We start from the raw sequence: 22,899 nt of genomic DNA, 5'->3' as shown, positions 1-22,899 counted from the left end.
AAAATGGGAGGCAGAGCCTTCAGTCATCAAGCTCCTCTCCTGTGGAACCATCTTCAAATGTCAGTTCGGGAGGCAGACACCCTTTCTTCATTTAAGAGTAGACTTAAAATGTTTCTTTTTGATAAAGCTTATAGTTAGGGCCTGCGCAGGCTCTTAGCTGTGCTGCCATAGGTTTAGACTGCCAGAGAATTTCCTATGATGCATTGAGCTCCTCTGTCTATCTGTACTCATCAATACATGTTACTGGCTTCTTCTTGGAGTCTCTGTGCTCGCTTGTCTCGCAGGTTCCCATGGATGGTGTTTGGCCCTGCTGCTGTTGTCCTGCTTGACTTCTACTATCATTATCATTATTATTATTATCATTATTATTATTATAGTATTATTCATATTCATATCTCAATTAGTAAAGCTGTTATTATTGCTGTGGCTGCTCTGTATTCTCCCATCCCTCCCACAGCTTCTCCCCCCTCTCTCTCCCCCTCTCGCCCCCCCCCCCCCCCCCCCCCCCCCCCCCGGCTTCTAGCAACTTTTAGGACAGCCAAGAGTGACTTTCCTTACTGAGGAGTTGGCAACAGTGCGTGGCTAGCGGTGCTGTCAGAAGTAGTGCCAAGATACCCAGTCTAAAACATGTCCTTTTCAACTCTGAAATGTGAAATTGACAATGAAAACTGCCAATTTAACCCTGTCTGGACTGACAAATACTTGTTCATCGTACCATCAAGTTCAAATGCCAAACCCATGTGTTTAATTTGCCATGAGTGCGTTAGGGTAACCAAAGATCACAATGTCCGGAGGCACCACATCGAGAAACACCCAACTTTCCGGACAAACTTCCCAGAGGGATCTCTGGAACAAATTCAAAAGTAGGCTAACCAGAATTTTCAGATCTCTTTAAAATGATTTGGGGGCAAGGAGGACCACTTAGATTTCATTGTTTCCTGGCTACGGCCCTGGTGACAAGAATGCCTCCTTTGACTTATTGGCTGAATTGCGTATTATATCCTGGGCTTCATTGTGTGGCTTCTGGAGCATGTAGATTAATAGGTTAATATCCTTTCAAAAAGCTGGGGTTGACTATCGAAGCCTCTGTTTATAAAAATCTATGTCAACCTTCACGTCATTGGTCTTAAAGGTGTAATTTCTAAAATATGGCCAGAATTTGAAGGTAGCTAGAGAGATTACATAGAAGGTAGACAGAAGGTCAACGCTGTTGTTTCTTCACACTCTGTCGATATGAATGAATGTTTTAACTAATATTTTGGCCATACTGATACGTATTGCCGATTTAAAGTTTTAAATATAGCAGTGTACAACTTACTGAAGACAACACAGACATATTTGTTTCTGTTCAGTTTTATTTGTAAATGCATCTTGGAAAGAACAAAGAAAAAATATATATAATATATTCATATGTACTGAAACGTTAAATTATGTACACATTTAGGGTTTACACTAGAAATCTTCACAACCACTGATCTGTTTTAAGATATGGTATCAGAATAGTATCCGTGTGTTTCCTGGATGCAGCGATGTACACTCCTGCATATTTACATACATTCATAGGATGCGATAAAACACCTGTGTTCACACAAGCATTAAAAATTCAAAAATTGAATGAAAGGAATGATGTACAATGTTGTGTACCCCTTTTAGTTGTGGCTTTACATACATGAATTACGCATGGACGGCATGGTCACACCCCTAGATGGTCACAGCGGGTGTGGTTCACTGTTGGAAAGCAATCAGGAAATAGAAAGTGTGTCATGGCCTGGAAAAGTATGTTGTGACTACATTTCCCAGAAGCTCATCCTCTTGGTAGTTCAGCACCATAGTTTGTAGTGTGTCCATCGATGTCACCTCAATGTAACATCACTGCAAGCTGAGGTCAAAGGCTGTCAGGGTGTCTCCAGTAACAGATAAACCAGAGTTGAGGCAGATTTTGTGTCAAGTCGTCAGCAAAATAATAGTTCAATTATTAATAGCAGACTGAGACATTCAGTTCCTTGGCTATGCACTGACTGATATGTTCCACGTTATGAGAGCTTTTGAACATTCACTGAACACCCCCAATAAAGTATCGATCACTGAAAAGCCTGATTTCCCAAGGCATTTGGCTCTCCAGTAAGGATTTTGTGGTACAGTAAGGCCAGAAAAGCAGACAAATAGAAGAGCAGCACGTAGGTACACATGACTTAGCTTCATAAAACAATGAACAAAGATCATTTAACACTCATCACAAGGTCAATTCAACAATCAGTGCGTGCTTAACCTTTTAGTTGTGTTTCAATTTTGCATTTCTTGTGTTTTCCTCCATGTGTCTCAGCAGGTTCACTAAGGTACCAAAGACTAAGAGGGGTCTCATTAGCTTATTGTCAGATTTCCCTTACTTTGTTATGCAATCAGTAGTTCATGTCCACATATTATAATAGGTGTCTCCCAAGTTGAATAATGAAGATGTTCTTCAACTGTACTGTCAATGAACTACGGTGCAAGGCAGCAAGAACTAGGACAAAGCTTGCAGAGAAACCTTACAGCAGAAACCTCTATGGACCTCAGGAAAAGTAACTGCAACTCTGGTAGTAGCTAATGAGGGTCTGAAAGAACTTCTGACTTCCTACACATTGCATAAGATGAGAAATGGCAGTTGTTTTGATCCAGGCAGAATGGACATGAACGACTCTGACCAAAACTATCACTTAATCCAGACTGAATGAAAATAAGCTTATCTTATCTTCTGCTGAGGCAGGTGATAAGGACAGAACAAACGGAAGGAATACAACATACCACATCACCAACAACAACCTTTAGCTGATTACAGGGTGGTGTCCATTTACTTTTGTCCAACTTAGAACAATCACAGACTGCAAAGTAGTATGATACAAAGTAAGGCATTCTTCCTCTCACATATTCAAACCGAGTACTCATGCCCACATCTTGCTCCCATGTACGTCTGTATGAGAGTGATCTGAGCATTCCCAGTGATCCCAGTGATCTGAGCGGATCGTCAGTTAGCTGAGCGAACTGTCCGGCTCGTTCGTGGAAAACGGTGGACTTTGATGTGTTTTGACAGGTGGTCACTGCGGGCGAACTTCTTCTCACACACTGGACACTGGTAGGGCTTCACACCCGAGTGAGACCGCCTGTGTCGAGACAGCTCATCTGACCGGGAAAACCTGGAAGGGAGAAGAAGAGGAGCTGTTTTATATTAGACAAAGACAAATGGAAAAAGTCAGCGGTGTGGACTCATGTCACATGACAATTGGAAAAAGCAGACTTGACTTTAACAACAATGTTTCCTGACTCCACTTGGACTTTGTAACTAAGTTAGACAGTGAGCCTAAAGCTGTAACTTCAATGTGTCAGATAATCAGTCATATCTGCTGCTGCTAAAAACTGCAAAACATCTAAAAACTGTAGTGATTGTATATTAAATAACATAAAACAGCACAAAAAGGCTCTACTTCTTGACATAACTTAAGATGGCTAAATCCCCCAAAAATAGAAAGCATCCTGACTAGAAACATCACAAACTGACATGGTTCATCACATCCGGGACAGGAAGAGTCTACAGCGGGTGATTAAAACCACCAGAACATCACTGGTACCATCTACAGAGCATCAGTGACATCAGTGAAGTGAGATGTCTGCAGAGCCGAAAGATACTAAAATACAACACCCACCCAGCCACAGTCTGTTCACCCTGCTGCCACCTGACAACAGACACAGAAGTATCTGCTGCTGTACCACCAGACTACAAAACAGCTTCTTCCCTCAGACTATGAGACTCCTGAACTCACCATCAACACTCCACCATGAGTAGTTATATAGTAAAAATAGTAGTTTGTTCCACCTGACTGTTCCACCTCTATAGAAAATAAATCATAATGGAAGAAAAGATTGTCCCAGGTGTGTGTGGTTTGGCAAAGACCACCATACACCATTTGTGTGTAACTAGTTCCATAACACATCAAGAAACTGTTGTGTCCCTTCTTGCCTCATCTGAACAAACAATAAGAGTGGATCTGACAAAAAAATTGATCTTTAGAGTAAACGTGTTTTCAAAGGATATTTCAGAGCACCAAATGTCCCTATACAGTGCAACTGACAAACTGAAACCGTCATCTTTCCTCCTTTATTCCCTTGCACGGTTATTTTGAATTTAGTTTTGGCAACTCCCTGTTTTTCCCAACATGAACACAACAGCTGCTAAAGCCAGAAATGTTCTTACTGAATCTCACAGTGTAATTATCTGTCATGAGCACGAATGTGGCTGGAGCCAAAGAGATGACGGCTCTGAGGCTTCTTCCCAGAAACTGACTGTCCTCAGCTGAGCTCTGCAGCCCAGATGTTGCTCTGCTGACCTGACAAGATGATGAATCGATACAATCATACCCTGTAATTAAGCAGCAACACTTAAGGAGCTACAGAAAAACCCTGCCAGACTCTGTCATATGTAGTTATAACATGCTCGCAGTGAAGTGAAAGTAATGCTGCTGCAGTAATAGACACGATTAAGTTACATGCAACATCTGACACCGGCAGACAGTCAATAAGACCATTCTACTACAACCCCAAACACCAGCCCATCTAATAAATCAAGTCTACACAGTGACTTGGGACAGAGGTTTGGTCCAGTTACATCTTCTAACCAAGGGACTGAACAGGACCATGAGTGCAGCTGTATTTACTGTAATGTGGGGCAGGCAGTCAGCTTCATCATCACAATGAAATGAAACACAATGATAGAGGCTTGAACAAATGTTTCATACAATGCACTGTCTGCCAGTAAACTGTGTGCATCCAATCTGATCTACAAACTGGTTTATGTAGTTTGTAGGGATGGTCTCTTTGTGTAAACAGTAGCTCTTTCACACAGAGACTCCGCATTATCGCCGCAGCAGCGGTTCACACAGAACCAAGCAGCTCCGGCGTAAAGACGCACCAGTGTGTTATTCACACAGCAAGCCGGCGCTGTGGATCCAAAAGAGGCGTGACGGTACACGTCATGATGATGCAGCTGTGTGTTTCTTTCAACATGTTTCCCCCAGTGTCCTCCTGTTAATCTAAACATGTACACGCTGACTGTTTATAATCATATGGATGCTGTTATAATGTGTTGTGATTGAGATCCTAACCCACCAAACATCCTGGAAAGTGACAAAGTTACGTTTTTTGGTCTAAATTACATAATTACATTATCGCCATCAGTAAACAGGACACTGTCTGACTCTTTCACTCACGGGGGCAGTGATTTGTTTCAAGACAGTAACTACAACAACACAATAGTGTTGTAATAGTGTAATAGTTTTTTGCCGGGGACAGACGCTGTTTTTCGGGCAGAAATGTGACGAAGAGTCGGTCGGACAGACAGGAGGACAGAGGCTTTTCCACGTATAACTGCAGTATTATTTTCCTCATATAAGTTGCCAAAGACACTACCAGTTACTACGTTACTGTTGGTCCTGTAACGTTGCTTTGTGGGACATTTCTCTTTATTTTGTTGAGTGAAGGATCTGTATAGTTATCAGACAGTGAACACCATCAGATCGTCACGCCCTCGCTCAGCACCGCCAGACCCTCTGCTCTGTAAAAAGTACCCAAAAGTCATACTTGAGTAAAAGTAAAGTTATCATGTTATCATATTACTGTAGTAAAAGTGAAAGAAATCCATTGGAGTAGTACTTGAGTAAAGTCTTTAAGTACCTGATATTAAATGTAAACTGTCAAAACTACGAGTAAAAGTAAAATGTATTTACCTGTTTATATGTACCATGTACTTATGTACTGTATACGAGGGGGTGACTGATTATCAGCCTTGATAATTATCATATCTGTTTTTCAGCATTTTTCTGATTATTGGAATCAGTGTTTTTCACATTAGATTGTGATAAAATAAAATCAAGTTAATTTTAAAATGTGCTGCTTTTTCTTTGTGGCAGCTTGCAATCTGTAAACTGTAACTAAAGTCATCAGATATATGTCGTGAGTGAAAGTACAATATTTGCCTCCAAAATGTAGGGTTACAGTTAGTATGAAATATTAAAAAAATGGAATACTAAAGTACAAGTATGGTGCTTGAGTAAATGTAATTAGTTACACTGATACTGCACACATGGTGGACATGTAAATGCGTTTGGGCCAGGGTCAATGAGGACCTGAAAGGTCATGAGACATGAGCACGTTTCTGATGTCTAACCAGCAAAATAATCTACGAATAAAAATCTGAAAAGACAACATGTGGTAGGTTGATGTACCTGTAGGAGACTTTGTTGTTCTACATTTGGATATATAGTAGCAGACTCAGTGCATGGTTCCCTCCCTGTTCCTCCTGGTCTATAAGGAACCCTGACTGATCCCTCTCTTCTCTCTCATTCAACATGGCAGCCGGAACGTTCCTAGCCCACAGTCATGGTAACTATTCAACACTTTTTCTTTGTTCGCTCCACTTCCTCACAGCTTCTCCCTTCAAATGATTGTGTGCAAAACTGAAACAGGCCTTCCCCCTGGCCCAACCCACCAGCACTTTTTCTCCTGTCTTTTCTTTTCTTTTTTTTTAAATCTCAGTTACTCTCTTCTCCTCACTCTATTTGCTACTTTCACATTTCTCCCAACTTTTTTTCCTTTGGTCAGCCCCCTCATTTACCCCATTGCATACAGTGGGTTACACACACAAACGCACGCAAACAAACACACACACACACACACACACACACACACACACACACAAACACAGACTCACACTGGTCCCACACATACACTTCCATCCAAACTACATCCTGCCTTTTGTGTACAGACAAGAGCCCTTTGTTAGTTCGAACACACAGCCTGGATTGCTGTCGCACACATTTCTGCAGCTCCCCTCATGTACTGGAACACACACAGCATTACAAGTACAGTACATGACTGGTGGCGGGTTGCCAGGTTTGTACTATAGTCCAATGGACCAACACAAAGCTTTTGAGGGATATTATTGATCAGTCAATACGTGCATGTAAAGGAGGGGTTATATCATGCACATATACATGTAAGCATACCTTATGAATACATTTCATGTTCCTTGCATACATTGAATTTGCCACAGTCGCCAGTCCTGGTACTGAGTGTGTGACGAGTCACTGCCATCAACAGGCTTAGCTCAACAATTGCCTCTTGTGGTAGTATGGGGTGGGGCTAGCTGGTTAGCATGCTAACTTCACTATACATCTCTGTAACACAATACACAGATGTCTTTGACATAATGTCAAAACTGTTGTTTGTTCATACTCTGTTGATAATGTAAGTTTGTTTGTGATTTTTTTAAAGCTGAAGTAGACAGTTTAAGAGAAAGATGGTTAATTATTGAGTCTCATTCCCAGGTCTTCAAATACTGACGCTTTGGGTTGGTATACACACAGAGCCAATGGGCAACCCAAAGCGTCAGTATTTGATGACCTGGGAATGAGACTCAATAATCAACCATCTTTCTCTAAAACTGTCTACTTCAGCTTCAAACAAAAATTCTGGCCATATCTTACAAATAGTGTTGGGTAACGTTACTTTTAATAGTAACTCATTACGTTACAATATTACTGCCATTAAAAAGTAATGCGTGAGAGTACTTTAGCGCTACCGAAAATGACGGTAAAACCCCTTTGCAACTTGTTGCGCATGTTGGTTATACTGTCCAGATGGCGTGTAGCCAACTGTACATGTACCTTTGAATGTATTGACTCTATCGTCATTTTGTAGTCTTCTTTATGGCCCGCAATCGGTAATTGCAGACTAATAATAGGAATGAAAGATTGCAATATAACATGTACAGCTCTTTACTTTGCTAACAATCTGACAGCGAACTGGGCAGAGGCATACTGTATTAGGCACAGCTGTTCCGATGAAAACAATACAATACGGGCTCTTATAGCCTAGTATATGATGTTTAAATGTGCAACTAGTGAACCCATAAACTATGAGTGCTTACATACACTGAACAAAAATATAAATGCAACACTTTGTCCCCCACAAAGCCATGCACCTCGAACAATAAAAATGGCTTTTTCAAACGTCAGGTCACTAACTAATAAGTCATTTATAGTTAATGACCTTATAAGTACTCATAACCTGGATTTCACTTTACTGACTGAGACCTGGCTGGACAGAAATGGCACAGTTGCACTCATTGAGACAGCACCTCCTAATTTCAAATTCCTCCAAACCACCAGACCTGATAAAAGAGGCGGTGGGATAGCTGCTGTCTTGTCTGATTTCTATAGCTGCAAGGAAATCCCCCTCTGGGAATTCACGTCTTTTGAACACCTTGCTATATCTATTAATTGCAATGCCCCAATTTTAATCATCACGGTTGTTATGTCCCCGTATGGCTAGGGGATGAAGGGAGTAACATAGTTAAATACTAAACTGGGTGTAAAGGAGGGGAAAGAAACACTGGGTAACGGTAACTCAAACACTGCTTTATTTAAGCCAGCAAAAAACACTAATTAGCCAAGATGCTATTGTCTTTAAGAAAAACCTGTCGGTCATAGCTCATGCGCTCAGGCTCTCTGCATGTCACGGTCGCCCCAGCCCACTGGCATCCGTGGCAACTTATACTGGTTTGCCTAAGTGGCAAGTAGCCTCAGGTGTGGCGCTCCATACACCGAGGAGGGGGAGGATGAGGGTGTCACCTAAACGGCCACCAAAACCTAAATATGGCTTTCTTGATGAATTCTCTGAGCTACTGCCCAAGGTCTCCACCGACTATGATTGTATAATTATCTCAGGTGATTTTAATATCCATGTTGATAATAAAACAGACCCAGATGCTCAAAACTTCATTAGCTTATTGGAGGCATTTGACTTCACTCAGCATGTCTCAGGGCCCACCCACAATAAGGGCCATACTCTGGACTTAGTCATATCAAAAGGACTTAATATAACCGTACCCTGTGTCATGGATGTTGCTATTTCAGATCACTGTTGCATATTCTTTGATGTGTCTGCTTTTCCTGTACAACAGATATCATTGATAACATTGCACCTGTTAAAACTAAAAACATAGAAAAACAAGCCCCCTGGAGAAATGGAGCAGTTGTTAGGCAGCTTAAGAGAGAGTGTCGCCAGGCAGAACGAAAGTGGAGAAAGACCAAACTTCAGGTTCACCATGAAATCTACAAGGATAGACTCAATCACTACAACAAAGAAATTAAACAGGCCAGACAGTCCTTCTTCTCTAAAATCATTAATGAAAATATCAACAATAGTAAAGTGCTCTTCTCCACTGTTGACCAACTTATTAATCCACCATCTACAACCCCATCAGAGATGCTGTCCACTGAAAAATGTGAAGAATTCGCTACATTTTTCAATGACAAAATTATAGCTATCAGACAGAACATTAGTGCATCAACATCCAGAAATGAACCTACCCTCCAGTTCTCCAGGAATATGACTGCTGCCATGTCTCACTTTGTCCCGTTAGACCTAAAAAAACTGGACGATATTGTTGGGCAGCTCAGGTCCTCCACCTGCTGCTTGGACCCTCTCCCTACCACATTCTTTAAAACTGTTTTTAACTGCTTAGCACATGAGGTATTAGAAATTATTAACTGCTCTCTTCAATCAGGAATATTTCCTGCAGCACTTAAAACAGCTGTCATTAAACCACTCCTGAAGAAGAGCAATCTTGATGCAACAGTTATTGCTAACTATAGGCCCATTTCCAACTTGCCATTCCTCAGCAAAATACTTGAAAAAGCAGTTTACTTTCAGCTTAACAACTATCTAACATCAAACAGCCTTCTAGACTTTTATCATATTTCATCTTTTATCATATAATATTTTGGTTTTCGACCTCACCATAGCACAGAAACAGCACTTATCAAAGTTGTGAATGATCTGCATATAACACAGATTCTAATAAACTATCTGTTCTTGTGCTCCTGGATCTTAGTGCTGCCTTTGACACTGTTGACCATGATATTTTATTAGAGAGACAAGAAAAATGGGTTGGCCTATCCGGCCCAGTTCTAAACTGGTTCAGAACCTACCTACAGGACAGGCAGTTCTTCGTGTCTATTGAAGACTTTGTCTTGGACAAAGTGGGTGTTATGTGTGGAGTACCCCAAGGCTTGATTCTTGGACCATTATTATTTAATCTGTATATGCTCCCACTCGCACATGTTATAAAGAAACACAACATAAATTACCATAATTATGCAGATGACTCGCAACTGTACTTATCTCTATCTCCGGATGACCTACATCCCATTCACTCCCTAACTCAGTGTATTGATGATATCAATCTGTGGATGTCACAGAACTTTTTACAACTGAACAAAGATAAAACGGAAATACTCATCTTTGGTGCAAAGGCTCAGAGACAGAGAATTGCAGCTCATCTCAGTTCTCTGTCCCTGGAGAGCAAAAGTGAAGCCAGAAATCTGGGTGTAATCATAGACGGTGATCTAAACTTTAAGAGCCATATCAATCACGTCACAAAATCAGCTTTTTGTCATCTAAAAAATATTTCAAAATTAAGAGGTTTCCTGTCAAAAGCAGACTCTGAAAAAATAATCCATGCATTCATAACAAGTAGACTAGACTACTGTAATGGTCTATTCACTAGCCTCCCAAAATTAGCTGTACAGTGATTACAGTTAATTCAAAATGCGGCTGCACGTGTTCTCACTGGAACAAAAAAGTTTGAACACATTACACCTGTTCTTAGATCTCTACATTGGTTCCCTGTCAAAACTAGAATTGATTTTAAGATTCTGCTAATTGTATACAAAGCTCTAAATGGCCTCGCACCTCATTATATAAAAGACATGCTCATTAGATATGAACCAGCAAGAACTCTCAGGTCCACCGGCAGCAGTCTTTTAACCATCCCTCGTACTAACTCTAGAGCAGGGGAGGCTGCCTTCTGTATCTATGCCCCAAGCAGATGGAACACCCTGCCTGAGGACCTGAGAGACGCTCCTACACTGAGCACTTTTAAAAGCAGGTTAAAACCTTACTTTTTTCTAAAGTTTATGACCAAGTTTGTGTGTGTGTGTGTGTGTGTGTGCATGCATGTGTCTGTTCTGTGTATTGTAAGATTTGTATAGGCTGCATGCACTGGTTCTTTGTATAGTTGCACATACTTTCTGCACTTGTCCTTTAATCATGTTGTCACTTATGTATAAAGCACATTGTGTTACATTGATTTGTATGAAATGTGCTATAGAAATAAAATTTGATTGATTGATTGATAGTGGATCCTCTGGGTCCTGTATGTGGGGGGGTGGAGCCTCCATGGCTCAGACCTGCTCCAGCACGTCTTACAGATGCTCGATCAGATTGGGATCTGGGGAATTTGGAGGCCCGGTCAACACCTTGGTGTGTTCCTCGAGCTGTTCCTAAACAGTGTTTGCGGTGTGTCAGGGCACATTGTCCTGCTGGGGGGCCACTGGCATCAGGTAGTGTTGTTGTGATGAGGGGGTGTACTTGGTCCACAACAGTGTTTGGATGGGTGGTGCGTGTCAAGTGGCATTCACATGAATGCCAGCACCCAAGGTTTCCCAGCAGAACATCGCATTGTGATGAGACGAACAATGTAATTCACGTCACCTGTCAGTGGTTTTAATGTTGTGGCTGATCAGTGTATAACATCATGCTGTTCACTGACGGGTGCACTGTCTTGAGTGAGTGAGAACACGATGTGCAGCTCCAACAATAGAAAATCAATCATGAAATATCAAGCCTTTGAAGTTTGTGATTTATAAAATCGTGTTTTTTTGCATTGGTTTGGTATTTAGCAAATGGCCTTATGCTACTACACCCATGAGCCTCAGCTGCTGTTGCTATGGCTAATCAAAGGCACAAATCATATCTATAGCCAGTTCACAATGTTCACACAAAACTGTCACTGTAGTTGCTGAATTCATCCAAGATGAAAAGTGAACTGGTTTCTTCCAGGTTATCAGGTTTTTGAAAAGTGTCTTCTTCAGTCAACTATTAGCCATGCAACAACTGTCACCCTACTCTGCAGCACTAAAATTGTCATTAAAAGTGGGCCATAAAATCGCTACAATTGAAAATTGTGTTTTTTTTAAACAATCTTGACTTACAAGCACACAAACCAGTTCCAATCTTTTTGACACTAATTTTACCAGTTTGAGTCAGTCTCACTGGCTGACCTGATGTCTTCAACACCTCCTTCCTGTATCTGCTTGGGTGCAGACGCTTTTCTGCTTGCTCTCGCTTCTGTTTGCCTTTTTTCCACTGTTATTCTCTTTTTCTTCACTGAGAGATTACAGGCAGTGACTCGTGGATATTTAGAAGCCACTGGGAGTATAATTAATTGGAGATAAAGTAGGCTGCTGCCTTATTTCAACATTTTCTCCGAACTCTTCAGTACTTTCTGAATGAGGCCTAAGAAGTAGCACAAGCCTAATAGCAGCCAAGGCTAACTAGCATCAAAATGCCTCCCTTTACTGTGGACGACTTTCAGAAGATCCTTCAGAAAATTGCTTTGCTGGAAACCAAGGCCCACCAAATAGAAGTACATGTGGAAGTGAATGGACTATGTGGGAACGAAACTACTCTTCCATGGAATCAGAACAGCAGACAACGGCCTGCTAACACACAGCTAATTAGCCCCAACAATGCTACAATGAAAGAGGAGTACTGTGGACTGGATAATAAACCCAGGAATATTCTTCCTTGCTGGAACACTCTTGGCGCAAAGCCTAAAGATAAATCCTTCACCTCGGATATGGGAAAACGAGTAACAGGCAGAGCCCAGCCCCCTGAGATTTATGATGCAACTGGTTGGCCTGCACTATCATCTGAAAGGAGTTCATCCTCAACCCACGTACCAAGGAGGAAACAGCCGTGGACAGCAGCAAAAACAAAAAGTAAGAGTAAGCCTACCCAAATAACAAAAATACATCTGAAGAACAGATTTGCTCCACTCTCACAAGACCTCGCAAGCTCTCTGTCCCACAACCTGAAAAACACCAGGAAAAACCATGAAAAAAAGGGCAACAGAGAGAGCGAATGACTGGGCCTCAAACACTGATTATGGGTGATGTTGCTGTGAAGGAAGTAAACAGTTTTTGCAGCAAGAAGAACACCAAAGTACTCTGTTTTACCAACAATATGGTCTCTGACATCTCAGAAAAAATTCTGGACATCGTTGCTGAACATCCAACAGCGAAATCTCTCATTTTACACACCGGGGCCCGTGATGTTGTGAAGCAACAATCTGAGGTATTGAAACAAGACTTTATTGATCTGTTGAGCAAAGTCAGCTCTTTTGATACTGTGGTGTTTGTCAGCGGTCCTCTACCGACTGTCCGAAGAGGTGATGAGAGATTCAGCAGGTTGTTGATGTTGAACAGACGGCTCAAACCTACATGTGCCACTCAATCAGTGAACTTTATTGACAATTTTAACATTTTCTGGGAACGCAGACACCTCTTTAAGGCAGATGGATTTTGCCTCAACAAGTCAGGAGTAAGGTTGTTAACCTCCAACATATTTTACTCTGTGCACCACACATTAGTTCCTCCTGCCAAGGACAACAGGCGAGACAAACCAAAACAACTGATAAGTCAGCACTCGGGAGGAGAACTACTACTGCCTAAGATAAACTTCGAACAGAGAAGACAGCTGTGCCAGGAGGAGGAGTCTTCACCGCCGCCATCTTCGCCCCCCAAAGAGGGGTGTCCTCCAGTCTCAACAAGAGGGGACTTCCACTCTCCACCACCCCGAACCCCACCCAACTCTCCGCACTCTCCAGTAAGCCTCTCACCCTCCTGGATTTCATGGACGAGATCAAAAAGCTCGTCATTGCTGGAATCAAACTCACACCACGTCCAAATCCCATATTCTCTCCTCTAAATCTCCCTCACCGCCCAGCCCCCTTCCCACCGCCACACTTGAAACAACCATCATCGAAATGTCATCACGCCCCTCCACCTCCTCAAAATCATCCTCTGTCCCCACAGTCTGATAACAGCAGAGCACATCATGTCCATGTAGACAATACAACTAACTCTAACTGATAAGTGCCGGGTCCAGGCTACGAAGTTGATATTGTTAATGTCTTCCCCCCAGAAAAGCCAACTGTCGCAAAAAATTGCACAGTTGGTTTTGACTCTCTAAATTTAGCATTATTAAACATCAGGTCTCTGGCAGGAAAATCTTTTTTAATACATGATTTTATCATCAAACACAATCTTAATTTTATGTTTTTAACTGAAACCTGGTTAGACCAGGATAACAGTGCAGCTGTTCACATTAACTCAAGCCCTCCAAACTTCTCTTTCATGAGTGAGACTAGAATGCATAAAAAAGGAGGAGGTGTAAGTGTTCTGTTTAATGAGTTACTCAAATGCAAGCAAATATTTTATGGAAATTTTACTTCTTTTGAATATGTGGCTCTTCAGTTAAACTCATCTTCTCGGGCTATATTTCTAAACATCTACAGGCCACCTAAATACTGTACGGATTTTTTTGATGACCTTGTTGAGTTACTGTCTCCTATCTGCACTGACTTTGATTGTGTGTTAATTGTTGGTGACTTTAACATCCATGTCGACAAACCTGAGGACAGATGGACTAAAGAATTGTGTTGTGTCCTTGACAACTTTGGACTCACTCAGCATGTGACCCAGCCCACACACAACAGGGGCCACATCCTAGACTTGGTTATCTCCAAGGGTCTGAACATTTCTAAGGTTCTGGTATCTGATGTTGCTTTCTCTGATTATTACTTTGCTTTCTTTGAGAGTGATGTATCTGTGTACACAAATGTTCAAACTGAGGTTGTCTCAAAGCGCTATATCACTGAAAACACCAGTGACATTCATTGAGGATTTCTCTTCCACACCTCCCCTCTCCTGGTTCTCTCTCAATGACCTTGTAGATCATTTCAGTTCTAAAGTTACAAATGTTATTGATGCCATTGCACCCACTAAAGTGAAGGTGGTCTCTGGTAAGAAAAAATCTCCTTGGAGAAATGCCACGCTGGTCAAAATGGAAAAAAAAGGAATGCCAAAAAGCAGAGCGCAGGTAGCGAAAAACAAATCTCCAGGTTCACTTTGACATTTATAAAGAGACACTTTACATTTTTAATTTAGAACTGAAAAAGTCAAGGTAGTCCTTTTCAGACATTATCACCAAAAACAATAATAATGCACGTGCCCTGTTTGCTACTGTCGACAGGCTAACAAACCCTCCTGTGCCAGTAGCCTCTGAACATCTATCTACCAGGGCCTGTAATGAATTTGCATCCTTCTTCACTGACAAAATTCAGAAAATTAGACAAGCGGTCAGTGCCACCGTACCAGGTACAGGAGGTGTGTTATCCATGTGTCCACCTAAAACCAACTCTAACACCATGACACAATTTGACCCAATCAATGACAAAAACCTGCAAGAAATAATACAACATTTGAAATCTTCCTCCTGCTGCCTTGATATTTTACCAGCAGGGTTCTTCAAAAAAGTTTCAGACTGCATGACTCCAGATCTGCTACAGATTGTCAACACGTCTCTTCTCTCAGGCGTCTTCCCCCAAGCCATGAAAACTGCAGTCATTAAACCACTCCTGAAGAAGAACAATCTAGACACATCAGTAATGAATAATTATAGGCCCATATCAAACCTCCCTATTTTAAGTAAAATCATTGAAAAAGCTGTTTTTCATTACTTAATAATAAATGGCTGTTTTGATGTCTTCCAATCAGGATTTCGACCACATCACAGCACTGAAACCACTCTAGTCAAGGTCCTCATTGACATTCATTTAAATACAGACAATGGCAAAATTTCAGTCTTAGTATTACTGGATCTCAGTGCTGCGTTTGACACGGTCGACCACAATATACTACTGGACCGATGGGAAAACTGTGTGGGACTCTCTGGTACAGCACTAAATTGTTTTTAATCCTATCTAAATGATAGAGACTACTTTGTGTCTATAGGTAGTTACACATCTGAATGGATGAAAATGACAAGCGGAGTACCCCAGGGCTCCATTCCTAAAAATATATCCAGGATAAAAGGACTTATGTCTCGGCAGGATTTGGAAAAACTTGTCCATGTGTTTATCTTCAGCAGACTCGACTGCTTGAGCTGCTGCTCGAGTCCTAACAAGAACCAAAAAGGTAGATCAAATCACTCCAGTTCTCAGATCTTTACACTGGCTTCCTGTCAGTCAAAGAATAGATTTCAAAATCCTGTTGTTGGTTTATAAAGCACTGAATGGTTTCGGGCCAAAATACATTTCTGATCTGCTGCCACATTATGAACCATCCAAACCTCTGAGGTCGTCAGGTACAGGTCTGCTTTCAGTCCTTAGAGTCAAAACTAAACATGGAGAAGCAGCGTTCAGTTATTATGCTCCACATATCTGGAACAAACTCCCAGAAAACTGCAGGTCTGCTCCAACTCTCACCTCTTTTAAATCAAGGCTGAAGACCTTTCTGTTTGCCACTGCCTTTCACTAAAGCAATTTGAACTGCACTGTGACTTTTATTTTCTATTCTTGTCTCTTTTAAACCTATTCTATTTTAGTCTACTTTCCTATTTCTTAACTTGTTTTAATGTTTTGCTTTAATGTATTTTAAATGCAATTTTTAATTTAATTTACTGTAATTTTATGCCCTTGTAAAGCACTTGGAGTTGCCTTGTGTCTGAATTGTGCTATACAAATAAACTTGCCTTGCCTTGCCTTCAGGACAACAGCCAGCTCAGCTCTGGCAACTCTGGCCTCAAGTCACACTCCATCACACACACACACACACACACACACACACACACACACACACACACACACACACACACACACTTTCACACTGATGAATGTAGAAAGATGCTTTACTTTAATGAGCAAAGCAATTGCCTCACTGATGAAGACACCCAAGTTATCTCACTGCCTTTCTCCATTTCACACAGCAGGTTCCAGATTCGATCTTACTGCTTTATATTAAGCATACACACAAACACACACACACACACACACACACACACACACACACACACTCATACTGCCCCAGCAACTGCACAGCTGTCGAGTCTCAACAGGAGGTGCCCGTGTTGTGCCCATGTGACTGCAGCCCACATGCTCCGTCCCAGATTTAGTTTACATCTGCAAAAAAAGACACCCCAGCTATTCTTGCACATCCCAGATATCTCACTACTTGACACAAAGTGTCATTGTGAAAAACTAACCCGTCTGTATTGCCACCGGCTCACATCATCCCAATCAACACTTGGGAGGCTGCGTAACAGTCATTAAGAGCTCTTCAGCTCCAGGGCTTAGTTTTTCCTCTGCTTTTCTACTGCTGATCCTTGAATAACTGAGCACCGTCTCACTGCTGAAGCATATCGCTGGCATTCCATAAACAGCAACCCAGTAAAGCTTTGCTTCCATGGTAATGAACCCAATTACGAATAATGACATTCATGTTGTGGAGCTGTTTCCCTCATTTTCAGTCACTAGGAGCGTTGGGGAGGTGGGGTGGGGTCTGGCTCTCAAGACCCTCCAAGTCCCCTCGTCAGTGCTAATAGATGACCCTTACAGCGACAGGTCAGTTAAAATCTGCACCGCTCTTGGTTGTATTGAGCAATATGACACCATGCACAGCATTCAGACATGCCCCACTGACATATAATTACTGGCCACACTAACAAATGGGGGTTAAGCCCTTTTAAATCATGCAGATATATGCTGAAGTCTGCTGTTATTGTCTTGTGGACAAACAAACCTTCAAACAGGCTTTATATAAGCAGCCACATCTTAATCTTAATCATAAATATGAGTCAATCACAGACTCTAATCTAGTGAGATAACAAACGCATCAAAAGCTGCAGTGGCTGATTATGGTCATTTGGGATGGACAGGGAACAGGTGGAGTGTTTGGTGCTGTATCTTTACATGTACACAGTAATACATTCATTCAATCAGCTGACTTTTCCCTCACCAGTACCCACCTCCATCCACATCCCTGCCAGTTGCAGGTGAAAGGCTTCTCCCCTGTGTGCCTCCTCAAGTGGGCCTTTAGGTGGCTGCTCTTCGTGTACATCTTGGTGCAGCCAGGAAAAGTGCATTTGTGCATTTTGATAAGATCCGCCACCGGGTTCTTCTGGAACTTTTGTCCCCCAACAAGAATCCCTGATCCCTGGCTGGCTGAGCTATCCCCAAGCCCCAGAGGCTTGGCTGCAATGGGGACCGGTGCAATGCGTACAAACTTGGAGGAGATATTAAAGCTGGGCGAGGGCAGGATGTGGGGCACCAGGGCAAAGGTCTGACCCTGGATGTTGACCAGTAGCTGTGCAATTTTGATGTCTGAGGCTGGGGCAGGCTGTGGGGGCTGGGCTACAGGGGTAAGAGGCACTACTGTGGGCTCCTGCTTGACCTGAAGGGGCTGAATCTGTAGAATGACCGGCACCCCACTACTGTTTGTACCACTGTCTACTGATGAAGGTTTGCTCTCTGAAGCCTTCTTGGCCCCTGAGCTGGATTCAAGTGTGGGGTTATCTGTAGTTTTGGTCTCACTGGAGGCAGCAGTGGCTAGGCCAGCAGTGGGGACAGTTTGGTCTGAACACCTGTCCTCTGGCTCCTGCTTAGGCTCAGGGGAGGCTTCCCTGCACCACTCCAGGCCAACCTCTAGACCAAGAGCCTCCTCCAGTCCCATTCCCAACCCTGGGCAACTTTCTCTGATCTCCTCCTTCTTCGTTACCACCTCCATATTCTCCTCCAGGAATTCTTCGATCTCTTCCAGTGTGGGCTGGAAAGACCCTCCAGGTTGTTCCTCTGTCTTCACATTGGACCAGGTGAGGAAGTCAAAATGTTCCTCCTTCACAGGCTCATGTTTGGAGGGCTCATCTCTCTGTGAGTCCCAGAGAAAAGGGGATAATGGTATAGGTGCCACAGATCCTGTCGGTACACTGTTGGCACCTCCTAAAGAGGCCTGGGACAGCAGGTGATCCAGGATGCTGTCCTGGCTCTCAGCACTAGAGTTGCTGCCATAGCTAGAGCTGAGCACTTGGGAGTCTGGGCTGGAACAGGAGCAGGGGCTGGATGACTCACTCAGGTCATCCTCCGAAAAAGGCGAGGGTATCACCTGGTAGGAGCCCAGATCTGTCACCATGTCTGATAGCCGATAGGCCTGTGGAGAGCCACAGTAAGGAAGAAAAGTTCCCCCCCTGACTGGGGAGTTATCTACCATCCCTGGATAGTGCCAAACTGCTGTCTCTTGTAGGACTTGAAGTCTGTGTTTAGGGTGATTTGTAGGAGAATTATTCCTTGTGCTGCTGGGAAAGTTAGGCCAAACAAACCCAGGTCACCAAGGCCAGGCTTCCCACTCGGGTTAGATAGTGAAACACCTGCCGTGCTTCTCAGGGTGGAAAAAGTCAGCGTCAGGGAAACAATCCAAGGTCTCCGGCCAGGATACAGTCTTTCTAAAGAGAAATAAACAGAGACAGTGAGAAGTCTGATAATCTTAATCCCACATGTGCCTACTGCTCAGATTTAAAAGAACATTCTGACTTTAAATTGAGAGTATTTGGTGATTATGCATCCAATGAAAAATATATACGGTCCCATATCCTCTGATCCATCTGTCAGACTATATGAGCTGATAGTCACAGTCTGTGTGTGCAAAATGCTGCAGCATTTTAGACCTGCGAGCTGATATCTGAATGAGGCCGCCATTTAGAGCACCCACATTAGATTATCAGTGACACAACACAAAGGATAATGAGTCTCTGTGTCATATATTTATTGTTATACAATCATCTGCTGCACTGGTCCCCAGCCTTTCTGCTTGTGACCCTTTACACCCACTGATAAAGGCCATTAGGGAGAAAAAAAACATAAAAAAATGTCAAACTCACTTAGTGTTTTCTTTTTCATTTTCAGATATTACTACAAGTAGAGCAGCAACAGGAAGTTGATTATTAATCAATTAGAGGTTTGAAAAAGAAATTAATCAGCAACCTATTTTGAGTGTATTTGGTAACACTTTACATTAAGGTTCTTATAACGCTAGTTTTCAAGGTAATAAGACTGTAAAAGTTAGAATAATAATAATAAAAAGTACTAATAAAGATTTGTATTGGTGGATTATAAGACATTTATTAGCACTTAACAGTTGTTTAAGATTGCTTTTTAAAAAGCTGCAAAAAGCATAGTTAACTTGTTAGTACATAATAAGGTATGCATTGATCTTAATAAAGCAACAAAAAAGCTCAGTAAAGATTGATCAATGAAATAATAGGTAGGCTAAAGGTCCAATTTGTAAAATAATTGATGATAAATGCCAAATACTGATGCTTTGGGTTGGTGGCTGGCTGACCTCCTGAGCGACCTACTGAGACTCAACAGTCAGATGTCTTACAAACTGAACTCTTAATTCAACTTAGTAAATATATTTGAAATACATTTAATGCTCTTGAGCAGTCTATAAACTATTAGCATGTTTCTTGTAAATGTCTGATAATCTAACAATAAACATGTTTATTTTTCCATCATTGGGGTTAATAAGCATCTTCTGAGGACTTTCAAAGGCCTTATTACCACGGGACTAACACTTATTACAAGGACCTTAATATAAAGCGTTACCTTACGCTGGATGTTCATAATAATTTGTAAATGGTTACTAAATACTGAGTAGCTTAGTACAGTATTTTACTGTTTGTTAACAGTGAAATAAATATTCACCATTAATAACTATCATTAAAGTTTAATGAACTATACATTTACCATATATATTAATGATGGTTATCATAAAGTGTTATTGACAACAGATCTCCTATGGTATGACTACATACATTTTTTTCTGTCTATAGTTTTACTGCATGTTTACTGCATTTCCTGTTATAACAGGGTTTTCATTCACCTTTTCAGGTGCCCTATTTAAGTTCAAGGCTACAACTTTATGACCTGTTGCTCAGCACACTGTTGTTGCTTTCCATGTGGCTCAACAGCAATAAGAATATTGTTAATGGTTAACTTGATCTCATTTGTTTTGATAATGTTCTACTACACACTTCATAAATAGGTTATTTTCCTGGAACAGAGAGCGTGGGTCATACTCTCCCCCTCCCATCCCCTTCCTCCCCTCCCTTTCCAGGGGCCCCTGCATGGTCTAAGTGACCGACAGTAAACCCGTCCAGAACAGATATGAAAAAAAGAAAGAAAAAAAACCTGTCAACATTATTATCACCAAACACCGCAAGGGGCAGCCGGGAGCAGCGCGCGCTCCTCCGCTGTATGCGTGAATCAGCTGGCCTGCGTGACAATCACAGACACATGATCAGTCCAGTCTGTCTCTGAAGCTGGAGGACAGACTTCACACAGCAGTCATCACATGGATCTGGCTGTGGAACATTTTGAGTCATTTCACCTTTTTGTGGAGAGTAAAGGATAAAAACAGCACGGGCCCTACAACTGTAACTCAACACAATATTTTTATCTTCCTAATTATGGTAATTACAATTATAACCATTAATTGTTCTTCAGCATCAGATTTCGCAGGCAGCATGGAGCGGGGGAGTTTATACATCATGTCACAGGCGCAGCAGCAAGGAGACCAAAACTCATTAATTTATGTTGTTGTATTGTTAAACTGCGCAGAGACGGATCCACAGCCCAGATCAGTCCGAAGCCCAGAACAGTCCGGAGTGCAGACCGCGTTCCCGACCCGCAGCCTGCACAACGCGTGAGTAGGCGCTCCACTCTCAACGTAAACATGTTTTCGTGCAGCTGCTGCAGCATATTGCTCCGAGCACACACACGCGCACCCTGAATCCATCGAAACATGGACCGAAGCAGTAGTCCTACCTTGTTCACTCACAGCCAGTATAATCCCAGAGCAGAGAGCGCGGGCAGAGTGTTCTGATCCGGTGCAGTTTATCGTCAGAGCAGCTTCTGTCCTCAAGACTCGCCATGCAACGGCAGCAGTGGCGTTCAGACTGGACTGACTGAGTGCAGGCTGAGTTGTACTATATGACCGTCACATGACTGCCAGTGTGTGTTACAGGTTTACTGTAGTAGGAAATAAGAGGCTGCTGCTGAAGGCTCGTCTCCGCTCTGCAGCCTCATTGGTCGGTTGCGCTGGGATGGAGGCGGGTCGTCTGCTCTGTCACTCAGAGGCTCTGCTGCGCGGAACAACATGTGGGGGAAGCTGGTTGTAAGATGTTATCGTGGTAAATAACAATCACACCGGCTGTAGCCCAGAGGTGGGTCAACTGGATTCAGGGATGTGGAGGATAAAAAGCACCTGTCGTGTTTTCATCAGCGGAAATGCTGTTGAACACTTGAGTGAACCCAGTTTGTATAACCAGAAACACAAAGATTAGATTCATACTGGATATGTAAAATGTAAATATGTAAAACATGATATTTTTTAACCAAAATGACTGATTTAAAGCAGCGCTGTTTTGTTTTTATTTATTTGCACAAGTTAAAGACACAGAACTGACATTACAAGAGTGCCGACTACAGCGGGACAAGGAGAGATGGACTCTGTGTTTATAACAGTGACGCTTGGTGCTCACACACAGTCAGAGCTGATGAACAGTGCTTACCTGATGTCAAATTTTAATGTGCAATATCACCACAACGAAGACTTGACTTTATGCCAGCTTTGTTTGTTCACACTGAACCAAGCAGCGCCTGCATAAAGCCGCTCCATTGTGTCATTTCGTACAGCATGCCGGCGTTGTGGAACCATGACGGTACACATCACACATCGTAACATTGAGATCTGTGGGGGGGTTTTAACATGTTTCCACCTGTAAATCTAAAAATGGATCCACAAATTCCCAATTTTTGTGAATGAGATTCTGTCCCACCATCCTGGAAAAAGTCACAGAGAAGTTTTTTGCTCTAAATGACATCACATAATCGCCATCAGTAAATAGCGG

At 42.3% G+C, this 22,899-nt stretch overlaps 2 protein-coding genes across 2 annotated transcripts in view; both read right to left on the bottom strand.

Annotated features, from left to right (window-relative positions):
* LOC140997942 (zinc finger protein ZXDC) overlaps window positions 1-22,899 on the bottom strand; it is a 99,502-nt gene that overhangs the window by 53,468 nt on the left and 23,135 nt on the right. The window lies entirely within an intron of this gene.
* On the bottom strand, window positions 1,344-21,952 carry LOC140998073 (Krueppel-like factor 15). Its single transcript, XM_073468213.1, has 3 exons — window positions 21,815-21,952; window positions 17,962-19,431; window positions 1,344-3,173 (listed from the first exon to the last, which is right to left on the bottom strand). Exons 2-3 carry the CDS (start codon window positions 19,197-19,199, stop codon window positions 3,005-3,007), a joined length of 1,407 nt encoding a protein of 468 aa, XP_073324314.1. The 5' UTR covers window positions 19,200-19,431; window positions 21,815-21,952; the 3' UTR covers window positions 1,344-3,004.

The sequence above is a fragment of the Pagrus major genome, chromosome 6 (genome assembly GCF_040436345.1).
Source record: "Pagrus major chromosome 6, Pma_NU_1.0".
Lineage (NCBI taxonomy): Eukaryota > Metazoa > Chordata > Actinopteri > Spariformes > Sparidae > Pagrus > Pagrus major.
Note: the sequence above shows the minus strand (reverse complement) of the source record. Positions and strands in the feature narration are given on the sequence as shown.